Source organism: Engystomops pustulosus, chromosome 8 (assembly GCF_040894005.1).
Source record: "Engystomops pustulosus chromosome 8, aEngPut4.maternal, whole genome shotgun sequence".
Classification (NCBI taxonomy): Eukaryota; Metazoa; Chordata; class Amphibia; order Anura; family Leptodactylidae; genus Engystomops; species Engystomops pustulosus.
Genome location: NC_092418.1, coordinates 40,369,952 through 40,393,826, shown reverse-complemented (window position 1 = coordinate 40,393,826; position 23,875 = coordinate 40,369,952). Strand labels below are relative to the sequence as shown.

Genomic DNA, 23,875 nt, shown 5'->3' with positions numbered 1-23,875 from the left:
AACTGCCATAATAGTCAATACCCAAATCAAAACTCATACACAGTATGTCATTTACAGGTACCGTATACTCCACCATTGGAAATCATTTCACCACTTTATTGCTAAGGATGGGTTGAACAGTTGTAAAAAAGTGCCTATGTTATTGTAATTTACGTTTCCATAATTCATGCCCAATTGGCTTCATGCATACATGCATGCAAAGAGGTTGGTAAAAAATGTAGGCATAATAACATTTGATGGAGAGATTAGCTTATATCTTTGTCGTGATAGCTACAAGATCTAGAAAGCATTTATTCATAGCAAAAGTGGAGGAGGTGCTTATCGCAACCAATCAAAAGTTTAGGTTAGAAAAAGTGATGCACAAGGGCCTTGTCTGTTTGGCTCTGCTGGCCTGTCACTACCAGCCTTCAATATTTTCTACTAATACATAAAAATGAAAAAAAAAATCATAGTGCCCAAAAGCTCTCCATCGCATTCTAGTAGAAAAAGAGAATGGCACTCCAATGCATTCCATGTTCTTTTCCTGAGTTTTTTCTTAAATTATAGACTAGAAACAAACAATGAGAACAAACTGAGAATAAAAAAACCTACATTCTGTGTATTACACCTGTTAAATGTTTTTTAAACCCAGTGATATCTGCCAAAAAAATTTTTCATAATGTTTTTCTTTCTTCGAACTACCTGGAAAGTTGTTTTATACACATAGTTTATTTTTTTTTATTAAAAAAAACCCAATGAGTCCGATATATATCTTGAGGGGCAAACAAAGTGGAAATATACTTGTCTGAAAATTGTGACTTTTTGGCTCTTTATGCCCTGTAATCACTTTGAAAAAGTCAGTGGGGTGGGAACAAGATGGGCTACGGCATAGACAATTTGGCTTGCCAGATTTAGGCCCTTTCACAGAGCCATTGCGGGGACGAATATCAATAATTCTGGGGTAACTGGAGCCAATGAAGCCAATGACCAGTGCACAAAGCATGTGTGCCATTACATAAGCCCCCACATATTTTGGGTTGTTTAGCTGGGCGTTTTTCTCATAGCCATGGGGTACATTATTTTATTATTATATATCCATAGCAGTTTTCATGAAAATCAGTCTAAACAACATTTTTTGTAAGTCAAGTAATACATTTGGGCGACATTTTAGATAATCTGTATTGCAGATGTTTTTAATTCTTGGGTTCAGTCAACATCCATTATTAAATTTGTACGTTAACTTCTTGTCTAGTTTACATGAAGACATGCAGAAATAGCAAACTACCATGCACCAAAAAAGTGTAAAACTTAAATAAGGCTGAGAAAATGTAAAAAACAAAAACAAAACTAAAGACAATCCCCAGATGGAATTATTTTGTCTAAAGGGAAAAAATTTCATATTAGGGAGAAGTTCATATTAGAATCAACTGTAAATTATTACACTCAAGTAAATGCACAGGGTTGTGCTACATCCGTATTGATATCTATACACAATATGTATAGTTTTGCACTGAACCAAATATCTACAAATGGTAGGTGTTCTAGCATCCTATACAAGTATATAGATGGTACCAGTATGGAATACTTGCGATATCCCAGGTTACTGTGTAATGTTGATCGTGTGGCACATGACACTGGAATGGAATTTATTTCAGAATTTTATTACATAATTAATGGAGGTAAATTCTAAAACATAGAGATTTGACGGTGAATTTCTCATGACTAGCTAACAAATCTATAATATGGAAATAAAGATACCGATTCCGACCTTGACAAATCGTAATCTTCAAGCTATTTCTTGCGGTCAAACTTTTGGTCTAATCTTTAAGTCTCATTATCTGAAGATTATGGTCAATAGACTTCAATCAGTTTTGTTATGCGGATCGATATGCAAAAGTAGATTTTACTCATCCCCTTGTGACTGTGCAAATGCATTCGTACATAAAACATTTTTGTGTCAAACTACATGCATACGATATTGCTTCAATTGCGAGTAAAAAGATTAGATGACAAATAACATTATATGGTGTTCTCTCTAGTGTAATATAGTACTAGTGGCATAAATGGCGAAGTAGATCAAATCATAGCTGCCAATACTGTATCAAGCAGTTTCTTCTCTTCTCATGGCTTATTTAATCCTACTGGAACAATGTTGTCGGCAGTTTGTTTTCACTTGTTAGGAAAATTAGGATTTCCAAAGTTTTGGGATTTTTTTAAAGATATAATTAGGAGACCATTTTTAGCTCAGTATAGCATGAGTATGTGACAACATGTTCTCAGTATCAAGCTACGGTAGCAAGTACACATTTTAGACCACAACTTTGGGCCACCATGTTTCCACTATCTATGACAATTGAGAGCTTAACATAAATTGGGCAAATCCAGTGACAAAAATTGTAAATTTCTTAAGTAAACTTAGATACCTGGAAGCCCTACAGAAATGAATGTAAGCAGGAACCATCACTGCTCTTCTAAATTTGTGTTCTAATGATCATGGGTTGCCTTTAAAGTGTTGGCAGCTACACTATATTGTCAGGCTTTAACATAACATGTGGTACATACATACATTTTAAACATCTGATTCAATGCTAGGCATTTTCTTAAATACACGTCTATTGCTGCAGGAATTTACAACCCTTGGAGTTGGGTACAGACTATTCTTGCTTGAGACATAAGGCATAACATACTCTGAAACACACATGTCGTTGGGTATTCGTCCATCCCTCGAGGAGTATGAAGTAGTGGATTTTATTGATGATCTTAAATAGTTATCATTTCTTGATTTTGATGTAGAGGATTGTTTATATATGTCCGAGGAGCTTCGGCCATGACTCAGTTTTTGGTTGTCATGAAAAGGATGCAGAAATGGGTTTTCGGAAGTAATGTCAGGATAAAGGGACTTGCTCCTCTTGGTTTCCTTTAAGGATTGTGTAAAAAGCGGAGTCTTATTTCCCAATAGTTTTTCATGGGGGACAATAAGAATATTAGCAAAGGGGCTTTCCTCTAGATAGCGTTCCTTATCTTTTAAACTTATGCTTCGGGGTGGCCTTCCAGTGTCCGATTCTCTGGACTTATTTATATTGTCACAGGAATGCTGCCTATGAATCCGCAACTTGTTTTTCTTCTGAATTTGTAGAGCATTGTTCTCAATCCAGTTGTGCTCATAAACAGCTTCAGAATGCATAGAGTTGGAGGCCTCATGTAGCATCTGATCTTCATCAATATCATAAAGATTTCCTATATGTAGGCAATCATCACACTTATAAGGGGACCTGGCTGAGTAGTGACCAGTATAACTGGGCACATTTGATAGACAGCTTCTGCAGTGTGTAGAATTCTGCCTATATCTGTCATTGACTTCGGTCATAGATGCATTTTTTTCCTTTAATCCATAGTGCTTAGAAAACATCTTGTATTGTATGTCATTATTTGGAAGACTATCTTCATTATGTATGGGAGTCCTATTCCCATGTAGCGAGGGTTCGGACTTTCTATAATTGTCATTGTGATCTTGGTACACCTCAGGGTAATCCCCTTCCTCTTGAACTGGGGCATTTTCATTATACTGGGGCTGTTCCATCAAGAAATCAGGCTCCTTGTCCCCATCAATTGTGTAAATTTTATCACGAGCTGAGCCTTGCTTGGTTTTTAAGTAGGACAACTCAACTTCACTACAATCTCTAGGGAACTTGGACACAGACCGTTTTTTTAAGTTGTCTTTACTTTTATGATGCTTGCTGTTATTTTCATGGTCTGCATGACAGGTTGCTCTACTTGATGTCTCGGAAGCATCTGAAAAATGTCCATCTTCTGGAAGGAAGCGTTGGTTTTTACTTGATACTTTGGGCTCATCAGTTCCATTTTCATTGACTGAACCTTGATTTCTTAAAGTTTCTACCGACTTCTTCCAAAGTTGTCTTGGTCTAGAGTTCACTTTTGGTTCTGCACTCACAGCAACCTCAACAGTGTTAGGATTGGATTCATTAAGTGTGAGTGGGTGTTGGCCCTGGAACACGTAATTGTTAAGGTTGTCTTTATGGCGATTACTAGTTAACATGGTGAGATCATGTGCATTTTCTGCGTAAATCTCCTTTTGCTGGAACGGTCTATTATCGGCATAGATTAAGTTTCCTTTGTCCAGAACCATGTCCATCAGCAGTGAACCTCTAGGTATATAATCGGATGTCCTTTTCGGTGAATTGCATTGGGAAGGGTTTAAATTCGTCAGGTTAGCCATGTTCTTAGATGATCTCAGTAATTTTAACATATTTGTTTGGGAAGCAGTGAAACTGAAATCTAATGATTTTCTTTTCTCTTCTATGTGCACTCCATGAATACAGCTGTAAATGCCCTGAAATACATACACAAGAATTCATTATTTTTCATCAAACTCTTATAACAATATGTATATTGCAGTTATTAATGGGATATTCCAGAAATAAATTGTTACTTTAAATTCTTCTCCACTTAACAGCAAATGGTCTGGATATTTACTATAAAAATAACAAAGCCTCTGGCCCTTTAATAGCTTGATCAATGTCTGACTACAGGTCTGAGTAGTGAGGAGAGTAGTGAGGGTATGAAGACAAGACTGGATCTGCAGGGGAAGTGGAGTGATGTCTTTTACTTGGGACTGTGTGTCTGGGTGAGATGTACTGTGCATTGCTCTGTGTTGTCAGTCCCGGTTTACATGTAAAATACAAGGACCTACATGTTAGGAGGGAGAAAGAGAGAGAGAAATTTTATATGAGGCTGAATGAACATTTTACATGGGACTGAATATTGGGGAAAGCTAAGGACAGAGGAGTGACATGTGACATGGGTTTGTATTTTGGGGCTAAAGAAACATATGCTATGTATGTAAGATCGACATGTATGTAAGGAAGGATTGGGGAAGGGGAGTGATATTTACATAGGGCTCAAAATTGGGTTCTAAAGGGAAAGAAAGGATGTATTTTACATGGGACTGTATTTAAAGGGATGAAAAAAGAAGACATTTTACACCATCCTGTGTTTTGGAGGAGTGTACATTGATAGAGCTTGGAAGTGAAGCCTTATACATTAGACTGTATCCCGGGAAAAGGGGGGCTAACCTTATTTACTTAAATATCCTTGTCCTATATGGGATGGTATATGGGATGTCCTATATGGGGGGTGTACACCCCCCACCTTTTCCCCAAATTGTCCACACCATCTAGGCTCTCAATAATCCGACAGTACCAACATTCATTACTGCCTATTTTCATATATAATAATTATAACATCATATCCTCCTGTTTTTGCCCACCAGATCTAAATCTGCTCTCCCTCCCACCAATCAGCTTGAATATACAGACCACAGACTCATACTCAATACTCACCTCGATCCACCTATCCAGCGCTGTACTGGTACCCTCACGGACACATCTCCGTGTCCCGATCTCCTCTGCACATGCGCGCCTCATCTAGGACGCATGCGCAGTAATCAGCCGGGCCATTTAAACCCAACACGAGCCGACGGAGCCGTCATTCGCGCTGCCGTCGGCTCCGAATACACACCCTCCCAGTAAGTATGCCGCTCAGCTATGGGCTCCCTGACGATCTACCTTATCTTGCCCTAGGACTGCATGCCGTTCTCCCTAGGCTGCAGCTATACCATCCCATATAGGACAAGGATATTTAAGTAAATAAGGTTAGCCCTCACATTAATATTCATCTATACCCACGGTACACCATGGAATAATTATCGTAATGACCCACCACCTCTATCTCCATGTGTAGATATTTACAGCTTCTCACATTCCTTGGCCCCTGAGCCTTTCTGCATCACAGAATCATATGCTCAGACAGGTTAGTGCTTTTTGAACTTGACATCTCTATTTATACAAAAGGGCATTAATACATCAACAAGATCAATCACCTATATAGTGTTTTTATGTGAAGACGATTTGAAAAACGTCTAAGACTATGCATTGTCTAATGTCCATCACATTGTGAAATCTCATGTTTTATATAAAACTTTCTTGATGTACTGATTGTTTTACCTTTTTACAAGACTATATTAATTTATTTATTTATTCATATTTATATTTTATACTCGATTTTATTATACGTTTGCCCATGTTTATCTATGAATTGCATAATGCACATATGATGAACCGGTTGTCTATATTGTTATATTTTTTTATATATTCTTATTCATATATGTACTCCATAATATAATTGTAACTTTGATTTGTTGCAAATTACAGTTTCTGGACCTAAAGAAGGGGTATTTCTCCCCGAAACGCGTCGTCCACAAACAGTATATCTGTCTTACCGAATACCGCTGAGCTAAAGTATTGTCAAATAAAATGTCTTTTGTATAATACTTTCTAGCCATCTATGTGTATCTAAACCCACACTGACACCACTATATTCTATATCTACCAGATTGATCCAAACTAGCAGCACAACTAAACATACTGGTTCTCCCACCAGAACACTGTCTGTTAGGCAGCCAGGGCTGGATAGCTTAATTCATGGTTGCTCGCAACTGGGAAGCCACAGCAAGAATTAGTTATATTATAACTAGAGATGAGCGAGCACTAAAATGCTCGGGTGCTCGTTACTCGAGCCGAACATTTCCAGATGTTCGAGTGCTCGTTTCGAGTAACGAGCCCCATTGAAATCAATGGGAGACCCGAGCATTTTTCAGTAAAATTATAAACTTAACGAGCACAGTGAAAATACACAGTGCAGAACAGATTGCAGATGTTCGGGAACATCTGCAATCTGTTCCGGAGACACGCGTGCAGAACGGTGTTCTCCGCAATAGTATTTGAAGAACAATATGTGTGAAGAACAACTTGCAGATGTTTGGAAACATCTGCAAGTTGTTCTTCACACATATTGTTCTTCAAATACTATTGCGGAGAACACCGTTCTGCACGCGTGTCTCCGGGACATCTGCGATCTGCTCCGGAGACACCCGTGCAGAACGGTGTTCTCCGCAATAGTATTTGAAGAACAATATGTGTAGAGAACAACTTGCAGATGTTGCCAAACATCTGTAATGTGTTCTTCACACATATTGTTCTTCAAATACTATTGCAGAGAACACCGTTCTGCACGCGTGTCTCCGGAACAGATTGCAGATGTTCCCGAACATCTGCAATCTGTTCTGCACTGTGTTCTTTCACTGTTTTCTTCAATTAAACAATTAAATTAAATGTTTTAATTGTATCTTTTTACTGTTCTTCACTTTTTTTTTTTAAAATTAAATGCTCGTTATCGAGCAGGGCAAATACTCGTCCGAGCAACGAGCCGGTCCGAGTATGCTAATACTCGACCGAGCATCAAGCTCGGACGAGTATACTCGCTCATCACTAATTATAACGTAACTACTCACACTTCCCCATTCCCCCATAGTAGTCCTGCTTCCTCCTCTGTTGCTATCCGTGGCTCTGAAGACATCATTGTAAGCAGAGACTCAGTGGTGATGCAGGGAGTCAACAGTGGCAACACCACTGCATTCAACTCTCAAGAGGTTGCAGAGAGAGGTGCATTCCAGGACATTCCTGCCACTACTCGGGATGGTGGGCCAGACCTCAAAATTCATAACTGTCCCACCAGATCTGAAATGGATCAGGGGTATGTTTCATGTATGTTGTGAGCTTGGTTCTGGTGCTGTATTTATGTAATGAGCCTGATGCTGTATTTATGTTGTGGACAGCCCCAAGCTGCAGTATCATTGTTACCATCATTTGCTCATTTTATCTGTAACTTACATAGGGTTGCTGCTTTTCATTCCATAGATGCAGTCCTGTAAAGTAAGCGATTTGGAACACTATCGGATAGAGAAACTTGCCTCCTATTACCTTAAAAACCTTGCTTCCTTGTACACAAATTTCTGAAAAGTTAATGAATTTGCTGTGTAGTCAATATTTGAGCTACTCAGTTAGTTTATGTGAGTATTGGGAGATATCAGCTCAACACTTGATCGATTCCGTGAAAGATGGAATAAGTGATGAGAGAGAATAGGGATCAAGCATTTTTAAATTCATCATGGCCCAAACCCACAGCAGGCCTTGAGGGCACTAAGTCCCCAAGCACATGAGATAATTGGCCAGTTATCTCATGCTGATGATCAGCCTTACTGAGCAAGTTGGTCAAGTTGTGAACAAAAATTGTTAGTATTGAAGAGATTAGTTATTATATGTTTTCTTCTGACTTACCCGACTTATGGAGAAGAGCAGCCCCGGTTTTCCGGTACAAACTCCAGTAAAACAGTATCTGAGCTTCCAGTAGAATAGATGTTCCCAGACGAAAGTTATAAGACTCAAGCCCATGGCAGCTGCCAGCATGTAGAAGACCCCGGCCATGTTGTCAATGTCCAACTGACTACTCATAACTTCATTTTTCTCATTGTGGCAGATGCCGGTAAGCCACAAAGCTTCCAGTTCTTCCATTTCACCTGATAACAAAAAAATTGTTGTTAATTGAGTTATCTCCACATTTCAATATATGCAGAAGGTTTACACAATGTGGTGGACATTTTACAACAATTTGGCACATTACAAGAATTTAGCTGAACTTGCAATGTTTTCTATTTTAGATCCACCTGTTATTTGGCTATGGTGTATGCACACTATTCCTTCTGACCCTGTAAGTTACTTCTGGAGTTTGAGCTATCCGTGCATGCGCCACACTGTTTAGGGGGCTCCAATTGCCATATTGGTTGGGACAGGACAAAATCTGAACATGCGCCAAAAGGAGGTACACAAGTCCAGTTTCTTAGGCTAGATGACATGCGCTGGTACATGTACATGTGATTTCCCTAATTACAGGAAGTGTCTTTTCATTGGTTAGCCATATACTATAATAACCGGCTTCCCCTCAACTCAGAAACGTCTCAGAAAGAAGCAAAAGTGAAACTTGCGTCAGGGCGAGGGTAATCCTAAACTCACCTTTGCAGATAGGGTTTGGTATATTACAATAGAAATGCATTAACTCTATCATAATATTCTGAATTAGAGGAATTTACATGCACAGAGCGTCGTGGAAGGAGGTGCACAGCATATTTGTTTTCATATTTGATATTTTGAGGTGTATTTCTGTACCTCTCATGATTATAAAATAGAAACCTAGAGGGACATAATCCATCATTGATTTTAACCTTGTTATTTGCCTTGCTGGATAGATTACAGAACAATTGGAAATTCATAGCATGCTTTCTTGTCAATTAAAACTGCAGGCCTCAGGTGCTTAAATCAAAAATATATGCCAGTTGACATTTGGAAATACAGAGTCAAATGCTTTGGAGAACTGACATACCCATTAGAGTACAGAATAATGACCTACCAAAGTCCAGAAAAATAGGTTAGATATGATAAAAGCATTTCCAAAACAGATCAATCTGAACATTTTAATTGTTAGGAGAAGCTTTGTCTTTTCTTAGAAATTCATGTAATATTGATACATTTCCTGTACATGCTAACAAAGGTAAATGTAATTAGCTCAGAACTGTAATTCAATGGGGATCATTGTTTGCTAAATTATTTGGCTATGTACAAGGAAAATATTCATAATAGAAAAAAGGTACTAGTAGGAATTTTGTAGCGTGTTGAGTAATAAAAATAGACAAAATTTCCTTAACCCCTTAATGACCACTCTATCGTATTTTTACGGCAGGGTACTTGTTCTAATGCAACAGCTTTCTTGGGTGCCACCTGGGATGAAAACATCGATTATAAAAGATGGGACTTGAAAAGCTCAGATCCTGGGTGTTTAACCCTTTAGACACCACAATTAACCCCATTAAATACTTGTGATGTATTAGTACATGCAAGTCCATTGAGGTTGTATGAAAAGGGCTCACAATTGGCTTAGTCATTTCCATAGGAGGCGGGTGTTTTCTGAATAAGGCCACCGGTAAGGGCGGCAGCAATGCATGGTCGCCGCCATATTGGCTTTGATCATCATTCCCTGTTATGTCATCGGGGTTGTGACCATCAGTTGCCATGACAACCTGAAGTCTTTATAAGTCTCTTGGACCTGTCATTGTTGCAGATTTGAAACAATATGCCAGGGCACCATTTTTAGCAATTTCTCAAGTAGTATTGCAGTATATGGTAGGTTTGATGAGACAACCTATGATTAAAGTACCCTGGGGGGGGGGCTGAAAAATAGTAAAAAAAAAATTAAAAACCTAAAAGTCCAGAACTATCAAAGTATAGTAATGGATATTCCTGGCATAGATGCCCGAAATAGATAAAAGTGCCTAAATATCAAAAACTTTTTTGTAGAAGTGATCAAAAAGTCATACAGTCCTTGAAATGGTAGCAATGAAAACTTGTCCAAAAGAAAATTACACTTTACACAACTCTGTACACCGAAGTAGGAAAAAGTTATCAAAGTTATGAATTTGTATGTCAGATATATTTTGTAATTGTAACTACAGCCAAATTTTTTTTTACCCACTCTCAATTGGATTTAGAAAATTTTAGGTTGTCATGGGAAAAAGGATAAACGATAAAGTTTTATTGCAGACACCTTTGATAACTCTTACAGTTGATCATTGAGTCTAGGGCTAAAGTTTAATAAATTAAAGTCAGAGATCTTCACTAGAAGTCACAGTGGGCAGAAAGGTCTGTCTGTAACTATAGGTTGTCTGTAAGGTGGTCCAACAGAATTCACCATCTTTGTTGTGGTGAACCTTTACCATGGGGTTGCGACACAATTTCAAGGTTGAATATGGCACTCGGTCTGAATCAGACGGACCATCCGACGGCACACCCCCTAAATTGTGTCGCATGGAAACTGCGCCACAAATGACTCGTGTGCGACATAATTTTAGGGAACACACTTCTTAAATACCTCCACGGTCCCTTAGTAATTGTGTGCCTCACGGTTGAGTCCCAACTCTTATTAAGGGCATAAGCTACCCATACACATAACTACTGAAACCTTCTAGTGTAGCTAACATGTCAAGACTTTTCAGATAGGTATAAGAGGAATAACATCTTTTTTTGACCAGGGAAGTAAGAGCTCTCCTTATAATTTTTTCTGGGATAAGGAAAACATTTCCTCTTTTTGCTACCGTGTAAAGCAGCCCCCTTAAAATCAAGCATGATTTTTTAGGAACCCTAATTACATGATGCAATATAAAAGCCAAACTAGTTTATCTATTCCAAAAGACAACTTCTCAAACTTCACTTTTTTAAAACTTGGCTGATTGAATCATTCAAACTTATTGTATAGTCAAAAAGAATACCTACTATATCCGCTGAACATGCATTCAACTGGCAGCTATCCTATTTCTATGTGTACTCTTATTAGTACTATACCTTACCTGTCTATATATTATAGGAATAACATAGAACAGCTCATGAAAACCACAGGAAAAACATGCAATTTAGTATTTTTGACATTATAACAAAAAGTTTCTAGTTGGTGGTTTATTATCATTTACTTCCATATTGGATGGGGCCATTCCAATGCGACCTTCATATTATGTTCTAAACAGTCAATTACTTGGTAAAACTGGAGCTGAAAAGGACTTAGGGGTATTTGTAGATGGTAAACTTAATTTTAGTGACCAGAGCCAGGCGGCTGCTGCTAAAGCAAATAAAATTATGGGATATATCAAGAGAGGAATAGATTCTCATGATAAAGACATAGTTTTGCACTTGGTCAGACCACACATGGAATATTGTGTACAGTTTTGGGCACCAGTGTATAAAAAGGATATAGTAGAGCTGGAACGGGTGCAGAGGAGAGCAACCAAGATTATTAGGGGAATGGGGGATTAGAATACAATGACAGATTACAAAATTTGGGATTATTCAGTTTAGAAAAAAGACGAATGAGGGGAGACCTCATTACAATGTACAAATACCTGAACGGACAAGGATCTCTCCAAAGATCTTTTTATACCTAGGCCTGTGACCAGGACAAGGGGGCATCCTCTGCACCTAGAGGAGAGGCGATTTTACCATCAACATAGACAAAGGTTCTTTACTGTAAGAGTAGTGAGACTATGGAACTCTCTGCCGCAGGAGGTTGTTATGGCGGACTCTATGTACATGTCCAAGAGAGGCCTGGATGACTTTCTGGAGAGAAAAAATATCACGGGGTATGAGGATAAAACATTTATTTAATCCTTAAAGGTTGGACTTGATGGACTTGCGTCTTTTTGCGGCCTTATATACCATGATACTATGATACCATATGGCCATTCGTTCTACCTTTCTTCTATATGGTTAGCAAAATCATCACATGAGAAACATAAAAATAAGTCAAACGTATTTTTATCGTATCATACAAATAGATTTCTTTCTTCTACATTTCTTTCTTCCTACTTCCCCAGCGATACAAGAAGTTCTTTATTTCTTCCTGTAAGATTGCTCCCTGGACACAATCTTTTCATTTCAATCTCGAGAAAGCCATAAGTAAAACTCAGCAGTCCAGGGCAATTAATATTTTAACATATACCCTTTCCATAGATGTATTAAAGGTCTAGTTCAATATCCACCTAAGAAAACCTGGAGTACAAGAGCCTCAATGGTTTATTAATCTGTGCTTTACAGCACGATACTAAATAATGTATACATCAAATATTCCCAAGCTGTTAGGATTGTCTGATATAAGGTTCCTAAACCATATAAAATGTTTCAGAATTAGGAGTTCGGTCTTTGACAAATATGTAGAGCCTGGCAGCATCCGTCCTGGTATAAAGTTATGGAGCCCCTTCAATGTTCCATAATAAAAACTGATGATATCCCCACCAATGCAATGGCCTTTATGGTGCACCCCCAATGGGACTTTTAAGATTGATCAAATTTTGTGGGCATTAAGTTGGGTAGATATATTAAGAAATAACAGATGTCTTTAGAAACTTTAATCAGAACATCACACAAATGCACATCATTACATATATTCTAAATCTCCGCTCGTCACAATTTATTTTAGTGATCTATAACATTTTAAGAAAAAATGATGTAACTCACCATCTCCAACAAACTGTAAGAGGGCCAAATCAATAGGCCGTTTCCATGGAGAACCTTTCTGGAGAGCGATCCCATAGCCTGTTGTGGCAAAGATATAACCGCTGCCTATGGTCACAAGCTTGCAGCCTTCGTCTCTTCCGGCCATATAATTCAGCACTGCTGCATCGTAAATGAAAGCATCCAACTTCCTAAAATGAAACATGTTTAAAAAATATTGAAAATGTTATCCTTTTATGGCAGAAAGTTCTTAATAAGGAGGCCTTAAAAGACCATAATGACAGGGGAATTTTCAACAAATTTTCGTATATAGCGGTTTAACTTCTCTTTTTTTGCGTACTTGTTAAAACTTAAAGGGGTATTCCCATCTGGGCATTCACATTTAATTTAATTTAATTCATTTTCCATATGTAAACATTTCTTCAATTGGATGTTATTAAAAAAAAGAATGTTCCTTTGTGAAGGCAATTTCTCATAAATGTAGCCATGTTGACCCTTATTTAAGCTCCAATTGGATTTCTGCAAATAAAGGTCTTTTGACCAAGAAATAAAGTGAAAAAAATGTATAAAATTTAACTTTTATTTATATTCGTTTAATAAATAAACCAGAACTCAGTCTGTGTTTGTCTCTTATTTGAAATAGGTGTACTGAGCCGAAAAATGTTTAAAAGATTTTTGTGATGGTAGTGGGTAGATTTTTAAAGATGTTATACTACCATAAAGGGAGACCGTTCAGGTCTATGACCATGGGGTGTGTGTACGTGTTAATTCTTTTTGCCTCAATTAGGAGATAAGAAATGATTCTTCAATTATGAATGCCGCTAGGCTTCTGTGAGCTTCCCGTGGTGCTCCAAGCAATCTCCAATGTCAACAGAGGGAATCCACTATTTGGTGGTATGTTATTAGTCCTCTCTTTGCCCGCATTCACACATGCTCGCAAGGGAGGGGTATTATAGGAGTTTTCACGCTCTCACATTTGCATCCACACTGGTATCACACTTGCATCCGCACTAGTATCTGGTTGTCTCCCTATGTCTAAGGTAAGTAGGGATGTGAATCTAATCTAAGCCTAATTATATGTCGCTGCAGTCCGACACATATAGACTCTGAAGCTGTCCACTACTTTTCATCACAAGATTAAAAAATATGTCGCTCGATCAGCCCCCCCCGACATGTTTCGCCACAGTCTGGCGTCCTCAGGGGGTTCAGCCCTCAGTTGGTTCCAAACTTATTCCATTTAAGGATTATGGAGGCCACTGTGCTCTTAGTAACTTTGAGTGCTGCAGAAATTCTTTTGTAACCTTGACCAGATATATGCATTGCCGCAATACTGTCTCTGAGTTCCTTGGGCAGTTCCTTAGACCTCTTTATTTTCATGTGTTCTGGCATGCATTGTGAGTTGTAAGGTCTTATATAGACAGGTGTGCGCCTTTCCTAATCAAATCCAAGAAGTTTAATTAAACATAGCGGGACTACAATGAAGGAGTAGAACTGTATAGCATGTGAGTTTAATACTTATGAATACTTATCACCTTGTGATCATTTTGTTTTTCTAGTTTAATAAATTAGAAAAAGTATCTGAATTTCAGTTTTTTTCTGTCAATATGGGGTGCAAAGTGCCCATTAATGAGCAAAATAACTTTTTTTTATCTTACCAATTAGCTGCAATGAAACAAAGAATTCGAAATGTAAAATGTTTGAATATTTTCCGTACCTGCTGTAAAAGGAACAGCTTTTGTTTTTGTGGACTTTCTCTGGCAAGGATTGCTAAATGTACAAAACTTTAGAAAATGGAAGTTCAAAGGCCTGCATGGTCCAGTGCTTAAGCTCTGTGTTTGGCAGTTTGGTAATAAGCAAAAAGATATGGAAGATAAACATCTTTGGTCAGTGTCAGGAAGGGCATAGAGGGCACAGAAAGCAGGCATAAACAGTAAAGTAGAAGTGACAGAGCAATGCAAGATAATGTCAGTAACTTACAGAGGAGCTTGAACTTGGTAAGAATAGATTCAATTTTGTTAAACAACCCATGAGAGATAAAAGCAGTTAAGGTGCAGATTCATGAACTGGATACCAGAAAACCAATTTCAAGTAAATAATAGAGCACCACCAAGAATGAACACACATGCAATTATTCTCAGTTTCAGAAAATTAAATTTGCCAAAATATCAGCAACATGACGCGACTGTAACTAAATAGACAAATGTTTAGGACAATTTAAAGGGGGAAGAACATGATTTTAAAGTTTGCCTGATTAATGGCAAAAGCAAGCACAACACTACACCTAAAAAGTTATGGTTTTTAGAATGATGAGAATGAAAAATGTTAACCCAAGAATGAAAGAGAGTCACATTGTTAAGGGGTTAACTGCCATGTTATTTATTTGGCACAGTGAAAATAAAATATCAAAGGCGGGAATTTCTAAAGCAAAGACCAACCAAAATGCTGCACAATACATAGCCCTGTGTCTATTTTTGAAGATGACCCCAAGACTTGTAGTGTAATACAGTCTATGGAGGATGTTCATAGGCTGCAGGGTGACTTGGACTAACTGAGCGTTTGGTCATCCACTTGGCAGAGGAGGTTCAATGTGGATAAATGTAAGGTTATGCACCTGGTGGCTAATAATACAAAGGTAAAATATGTCCTTGGGGGAGTAAATATGGGAGAGTCCCTTGTTGAGAAGGACCTGGGGGTACTAGACGATCATAAATTGAATAACAGCATGCAATGTCAAGCAGCTGCCTCTAAAGCTAGTAGGATCTTGTCATGTATCAAAAGTGGTATCGCCTCACGGGATAGGGATGTAATATTACACTGTACAAGGCATTGGTTTGGCCTCACCTGGTATATGGTGTCCAGTTCTGGGCACTGGTCCATAAAAAAGATGCCCTGGAGCTGGAGAGTACAACGAAGACCCACAAAAATGATAAGGGGTATGGAGGGTGTCACTTATGTGGAAAGATTAAAACAACTAGATTTATTTAGTCTAGAAAAGAGATGACTAAGAGGGCAAATGATTAATTTATATAAATACATGAATGGTCCATACAAAAAATATGCAGGAAAGTTGTTCCAGGTTAAATCAAATCAAAAGATAAGGGGTCACTGTCTCCGTCTGGAGAAATCAAGGTTTAAGCACCAGAGGCAACGGGGCTTTTTTACTATGAGAACTTTCAATCTGTGAAATAGCCTGCCTCAGGAGCTGGTCACAGCAGGGACAGCAGAGAGCTTCAAGAAGGGCCTAGATGCCTATTTACACCTAAATAACATTTAGGGTTATGTTAAATAAAAATAGTTTCCCCCAAATCCCAAATAAAGTTATCACATCATGTTTACTTCACATTAAAAAGGGCATAAAAGAAAATCCCTGTTCAATGAGTGAAGGACATGGAATATGTGAGTTACTTACCTTTAACCCCATATCGCAATAAGACGTACCATTACTTCTTGCTGCGCATGGGGGAGTATGAAGAGGGCTCACGGGCTGAGCTCTCTTCATACTCACCGGGCATTTGCTTCATAATGAAGCAAACGCCCGTCGCTAACACCTGCGATCGGTGCTTGCACCGATCGCGGGTGTTAACCCTTTGATCGCCGCCGGTGATCACACAAAGATCCGAGGCTGTCATGATAGATGGCCATCTATTACAATGTGCGATCTGCACATTGTAATAGATGGTATGCAAAATCCCCATATACTGCCATACTGTAGTATGGCAGTGTATGGTAGGATCAATCAGACAACCTAGGGTTAAAGTACCCTAGGGAGTCTGAAAAATAGTAAAAAAAATAAATAAAAAAAAAGTAAAAAAAATAAATTATATTAAAAAAACATAAAAATTCAAATCACCCCCCCTTTCCCTAGAACTGATATAAATATAAATAAACAGTAAAAATCCTAAACACATTAGTTATCGCCGCGTCCGAAAATGCCCGATCTATCAAAATATAATAACCGTTTTTCACTGCGTTTTACCCTGTAGCAGAAAATAGCGCCCGAAGTTGCAAATTGCATTTTTTAGCCATTTTGAAAAATAGAAAAAATTCAATAAAAAAGTGATCAAAAGGTCGCACAGTCCTAAAAATAAAAGCGTTGAAAACGTCATCAGAAGTTGCAAAAAATGACACCACCCACAGCTCTGTACACTAAAGTATGAAAAAGTTATTAGCGCAAGAACACTGTAAAATGAAGATTTTTTTTTTCTGTACAGGAGGTTTTAATTTTTGTAAATTTATGAAAACATTATAAAACCTATACAAATTTGGTATCCCTGTGATCGTATTGACCCAATGAATGAAGTAGATCTGTCATTTGGGGTGCACAGTGAAAGCTGTAAAAACCAAGTCCACAAGAAATGGCGCAAATGTGTTTTTTCATCAGTTTCGCTGCATTTACAATTTTTTTCCCGCTTCCCAGTACACGACATGGAATATTTAATACCATCACTACGAAGTGCAATTTGTTACGCAGAAAATAAGACATCACACAGTGCATGGAAAAATAAAAAAGTTATAGATTTTTGAAGGTGGGGAGTGAAAAATAAAAACGCAAAAACAAAAAAGGGCCTGGTCCTTAAGGGGTTAAAGATAGCCTTTGTTTTATGCATTTTACCAGTGAGTTTTGTAAAACTCAGCCCCATTCTAATATGGCATTCTTAGCTCTAATACAGACATCACATCTGCTGCCAGCATTATTTATTAGTACTACATGATATGTCTTTTCAACTTATCTCCCTTTTCAACATGTTTGCCTACATGACATTGAAGTGTAGTAGACTTAAGCTGTCGGGTCCCAATGCAAAGTCTGTGCCAGGCCCCCTACTATAATGTATGGTTTATAGTACTAGTCTTATATGGGAAAGTGACAGCTTATGGGCCCCCTAAGCCTCTTGGGCCTTTAGCAACCTCACCCCTCTAGTAATACCCCTGTTGAATTCTATGAATATAACAAAGGAGGATACTCTTAAAACCCACTTGATATTAGTTATCCTAAACATTTTATATGAACTCCCCACTGTTCCTATGCATAAAGATAGTCACATTAAGAAAACTTTTGAATGTACTAGTGAGGAATCATTAGCAAAAATACATTAATAAAAACCATGTGATGTTTTAGAGGTGGCTACACATCTGCATTTGGATTTCAGATATTTTGTGAACTCCTTTTTCACTGTGTGCTGTGTGATTCAGAAAATAATGGCCACGTTTTTATTAACTTCTTCAGGTGTTGGAGAGGGAGAAGCAGAAACTTTCTGCAATGGAAAACAAATCACATGATACCCAATGTTATTGAAGGAAGTCAATTTCATTCAATGCATACAAAATGAAAAAAAATCAGTTCCATATACAATAGGGAGGATTTCTCATGGCGGGATACGTTATGCGCCAGTCGTGACACCCCCTGAACTATGCATCAGATATAACAAGAGACTCCGGCCGGGGTGAATTTTATGCCAGAATCCTGCAATAGTTTCCACCAACAAGTTATATAAGGTGCACCAGGCCTGGACGTCCCCGGCCCAGCTCACTCCCTCTAGGCCCCCTCTTAACCCTATCATCCCGCATATGATGTGGAGGTGACATTGGGGGGGGGGGGGATAAAAAGGTGCCTGTCCAGGAATTATTACTTTTTCATGGTTTCTACACCAGAAAACTGGCATGTAAGCAGTAATGGATTATAATATAGGTGGTTTTGGTGGTAGCAACGGGCCCAAGTTTTTCCCCCAGCCAAATTTTTTTACTGAGAAGAGCTTTCACCCATAAATCCAAGTAATCTGTTGATGTGCTCAATACACATGTACACAAAAGCCATTTCAGGAACTTTGAAGGTCCTCCAAAGGTTGAAAATCAGGCAGAAGGGATGCATCCTCCATTCCGAAAGAAGCTGATTCTAGTACCATATGTAGGAAGTGAATTCCAGATTTGTAGGGGATGTTATATTCATACAGCCCAGGGCCCATGGCAGCCTTAATCCATCCCTGCATGTACCTTCAATAAATGCCTGCTAAAACGTTTAGGTTCAGGAAAGGAATGGATCCTCCGCAAAGGGGAGCCAAAACATACATGCCATACAAATGATGAAAAATATTAAAATAACTACCAAATACTACCTGCTCATAACATCAAATGATGCAAATATAAAATTGTTTCCCAAATAATGCTCGGGCTTAGTAGCACCGATCCATGTATCAGTACTGTATGTAGCCTTACACATTAGATGTAATGTGAGAAGTAAAGGATATTGATCAAAATCTCTTCTGGAGGTCAGAACAACGTATTAGCTTCAAACTGCGATAAAGGTTTTTTGCTGTAAATGATTCAAGCAGAAGAGACTGCAGAGCTGATATGAGGGCAGAGTGCCAATGTAGTACTGCAATGTAATACCGTATGTGAGCAATTAGCTAGTAGCCTGTGCAGATCCCTATGAATAATGCATTGTAATCTGTATCATGTTATTAAATATCATCAAATATGCCACATTTTCACTTTTAGGGATGTAAGTTGGCTGTGGAGAGAATGTATAGCCTGGATTTCCACAAGGAGGAAGTAGATAGGAGAGCGTGAATATACATGGAGTAATAATATTCTAATCTATGTACCAGTGCGTCATACATAATGCAGGAGGCTCCGAGCTGTGGAAAGGCTAAAGAGAGTAAGGCTTGATTACAGGGCCGATAGCAACTTTCAGTGTAGCCACGATCTCAGAATAGTGTTATACTCCATTAGGTGCTTTATTATGAATGCATCTTTTCTAAAAAATCATTGGGGCTCATTTACTTACCTGGTCCTGTCATGATCCCGCGGCACGTTGTCCGATGTGGATTCGGGTTCTGCCGGGATTCACTAAGGTCTGTGCAGCCGATATCCACCAGGTGTCGCTGCTGCGCCGAAGTCCGCCGGATTTCACCTGCTTCTTCACGGTACATGTGATCTTGCGACACATTTCTTTTCTTAAATTCCGTGGTTTTTCCGAATCCGTCGGGTTGCCCTATGGCAACGCCCCACGATATCTGTCGCGTGAAATACGGCGCCGATCACGTGCGCCAAAATTTAGTCTGGAATTCGGCGCAAAACGAAAAATTCAGGAAACCCAACGAAAGTGCGGCCGCGGAGCCCTTAGTAAATAAGCCCCATTGCTTTGAGGGCAAATTACAAAGAATGCATGGAGGTATCATATTTTGACATAGAAAACCCTAGGGTATATGCAGCTCCATCCACAGTCCATACAAAATTATCAATGTATGAAGGAGACTTTAAAGGGGTTGGCCACTTTACCTCGTGTGTAAGTGTGTGGGGGCAGGACATTAGGTAATTTACAAATATACTATACTATATAATATCTATTAGAAGTTCTGCTCCTCTTTCTTGATATATGAAGTGAAGCTTCCTGTCTTTTACCTCATCAGACAGATTCCTGATTATAAAATGGCCATAAATGGAGGGTCATGTGATCTCTACTGTTCATGAGCAATCATCCTGCCAGAACTTTATGATAGTATTCATGAGTATAAGATTAAGCTCTTGGAAGGGCGATTGCTAATGGACAGATTTTACTAGATGTGAATTGTGTATCCCATACTACTAGGCTACTGTGATAAGATTCATTTTTGGTACTTATCATTTTATTTTGGGCAACAGTCTAAAATATCTTTATAATAAATTTGTTACATTTATTTTTATTTTTATTGTCATCTATATCGACAAATACAGGTATCTGTGAGAATACGTCCGGGTTCCGTGTGGCTTTCACATCATTACACCGACTTCCGGAATGGTGGAATGCATGATTTACACACGTCCTATTCATTTCCGACCTGGTGGAACGCACAGCCATTTTTTCAATATGTGCTCCCATACTTATCAGTTAAATCGCATGTCCGGATATTACATCTTCGGTGGGGCAGAAGTGGGTGGGCTGGGCCACGTTGGAGCTGCGACAAGATTTAAGTGTATCACTTTTTGTGTGCCGGTATCCCCTGACGAAGCCCGCGAGCCGGGCGATACGCGTGGGACATTTGTCTCTCCCCAGACCGGACCTATTTATATGGTAATGTAGATTTGCACCTGATTTGATTGTGCCCTGTCTTCACTGGGACTTTACTGTTTGATGTTATGCACATTGTTTGCAGGGATTTGTGATTTTCTGTCCCAGTGTGTATGTGTACTCTCCAGTTCATTACCCATTTATTTATGTAATATCAGTTTAGGCAATTTATTGCCGTATTCAGTCTGTGTCTTGGGGAGTCTGTGTGATATATATCCATTTTGGGCTTAAGGTTGTGTTTTAATGCTGGATATCAATAAAGTTTATTTTGTGTCATTCATACACATCTGCTTCTTTCTTTCAATATTATAGTATTTTTTAGGTGTGTGACGAATTTGCCATTTGCATTGTTACCCCATACCTCCAGAAGTTTTTTTTAGATGTGAATTGGCAAATTATTTAATATCCTTTCTATCGCACATTGCAAATAACCTGAGCTAAAATGGCCAAGCTCTTAAGTGTAAAAGACATACCTTGTCACTCTTCAGTGCAGTAATCTCTGTAGGCCCTGGCTGCTGCGGAATCTCATGGGGTCTGTAGCAAATGCCCATTCTGATCTGTCAGTAGAGCAGCTTCTGGCCTATATACATAAAGGAGTTGTCCGAGGGTATAAATAAACCCCTTGTGTGGCCAGGATGGGGGCGGGTTAAAAAACATAAAAAACATAAACACGTACTTACCTCACGGAGCCCTCTCGGCGTCTAGTCCTGCGATTTCTCCAGTCAGTGCTCAATGTAAACAAACAGGGGCACGGAAGCTATGCTGCGTTCAGCTTCCGGTTGGGTGAGATGGCCAGCCATGCCCACCCATCCCACATGATGTAACGCTGGGAATAGGGACGGGTAAGTGTGGCCGGCCGGAAGCTGAATGCAGCTTCCATGCCACTGTTTGTTTACATGGGGCATGGACCAGAGAGATTGCAGCGCTGGATGCGGGGAGGGCCCTGGGAGGTAAGTACATGTTTATTTATTTTTAACCCACCCCATCCCTGCCACCCAAAGGTTTTTTTTTATACCTTCAGACAACCCATTTAATACTGAGTGTTGGATTCAGAAGATCCTGAGGTAGCAGGTGGATGGATGCACTGCCATGGATGGCATAGAATTGCTCCATAGCCTGCTCCTGAACGGACGCTTTACACCGGCCCACTCCACCACCTCGCATGGAGCTCTTTACGCCTGTGGAGGTTTTATAGGGGGGAATTAATAACAATAATTGGGATTTTTTTCAAGGAAAACTGGTGTACAAGACTTGATCTCCCCCTATGACTTTGTGTTGGTGTTCACCAAATGCATGATACTCAGAGTAAACGCCACCATCTTTTTAGCTGCACCTTGTGATTTTTTAATTAAGAAAAATAATTTCTTCAAAGAAGAAGTGTTTTTACCTTTGAGCACAAAAAGGAGAATGGTGTATGAAGAACATTTGGATAGAAAGCAGAAAGCTAATGAGTAATTCAAGAAGCCAGCGCGAAACCTATGGAGTATAAACCAATTAACTTTTATGGATATTTAAATTAACTCCCCCTACCCCTCCCCGAAGAAGCTCAGTTCAGCAGAACAAAAGACATGATTTTATATTTTGCAATCCACAAAGTAATTCCAGCAAGAAAATAAAATACACCTTAATATGCAGTGTTCACAAAAAAAACATACAAACAAAAAAAATGCTGATTTTACAATACTAAACCTACATTACTTATAGAGGTATCCTTGATCTAGACTGTGGCTCAATTACATGTAACTTGCACATTCAATGAAAATGAATATAAAAATCCAAAACACACAAAGCCAGGCAAAGATGGATGCCCGTCAGACGTAACGGTTGCCCCACTGGAAGTGTCCCGGGGCTTTCAACTTCCACCAATATTGTATAATACTAACATAGCACGGGGTGAAAAAACATATATAAAACCTAACTTTTAATGATTAAGTCTTTAAAAATATATATAAGATTAAAATCTCTGGACCATCAAAATAAACACTCACCCATGTAGAAGACCTAGGGTGTCACGGGCTTCATATACATATACAGGAACGTATTAGAACAATCTTACCAGTCTAGGGGGAGTGTGAAGGTGCTGGAGCTCGGTCAGGAGTATAAGTCCACTGGATCCACCAGGTCAGGATGAAGTTGACTGCACTGCACCTAGTAATCCCTATGGTAATCTCTCCCTGACCCCCAAAGAATTAGCTCCTGCCCTTACAAGGGCAGTCCCAGGGTGACCCTCGGTACTGTTAACACCCTGGTATTCCCTAAAAAAATCCCAAACGGACAAACGGCATAATTAACATTCTACCTTTATTCTGCATGTAATTGCTGTGATTGCAAATAATTATAGTTTGATTTTTGATTTGCAACTATGAGAAAATAATCACTGTTTTGTGTTGGTGCAACTTTTGTTTTTTTTTACATTTTTTGGATATTCTACACCTACGGTGGTTTATCATTTGTAGGAGAAGAGGTGTTTTTCAGTAATATGATTTTGTCGAAAAACTAATTAATTCACTTCTTTTGGGAGGGACGCGTGGAAAAAACTGTCAAACTGAGATTTTTGTTGTGTGGCTTCAGTATCTGATTTAGGTTACAAAAATGACCATTATAAAAATCACATTTTCGACAGTTTTTTATAAATTTTTCATGAATTATGGCTGATCCATGAAAAACTGATATGCTATGGTGAGGACACACATATTAAAATTGACTTGTGCATAGATCCACTGAAAAGTATTGCATTTATCACGTGTGTCGTGCATTCAATAAACAGATAGCACATTATGTTTACATTATTATGTTGTGAACATATTTTTATCTTTTGGTTAAAAGTATTTTTGTCGCTACTATGTGTATGTTTTGACTGTTTTTTTTTTATAATTTGCTTAGTCCA

General features: G+C 38.7%; 1 protein-coding gene across 4 annotated transcripts in view; it reads right to left on the bottom strand.

Annotated features, from left to right (window-relative positions):
• Window positions 1–658: 658 nt before the first annotated feature.
• The window catches only part of GRIN2A (glutamate ionotropic receptor NMDA type subunit 2A), a 348,821-nt gene continuing 325,604 nt past the window's right edge, over window positions 659–23,875 (bottom strand). For all 4 annotated transcript variants that reach the window (XM_072120737.1, XM_072120736.1, XM_072120739.1 and 1 more), the window contains 3 exons: window positions 12,948–13,135; window positions 8,175–8,413; window positions 659–4,330 (listed from right to left, as the gene is read on the bottom strand). In XM_072120737.1, the coding sequence (XP_071976838.1) occupies window positions 2,549–4,330; window positions 8,175–8,413; window positions 12,948–13,135 (2,209 nt within the window). In that variant the 3' untranslated portion in view covers window positions 659–2,548. The remainder of the gene's footprint in view (window positions 4,331–8,174; window positions 8,414–12,947; window positions 13,136–23,875) is intronic.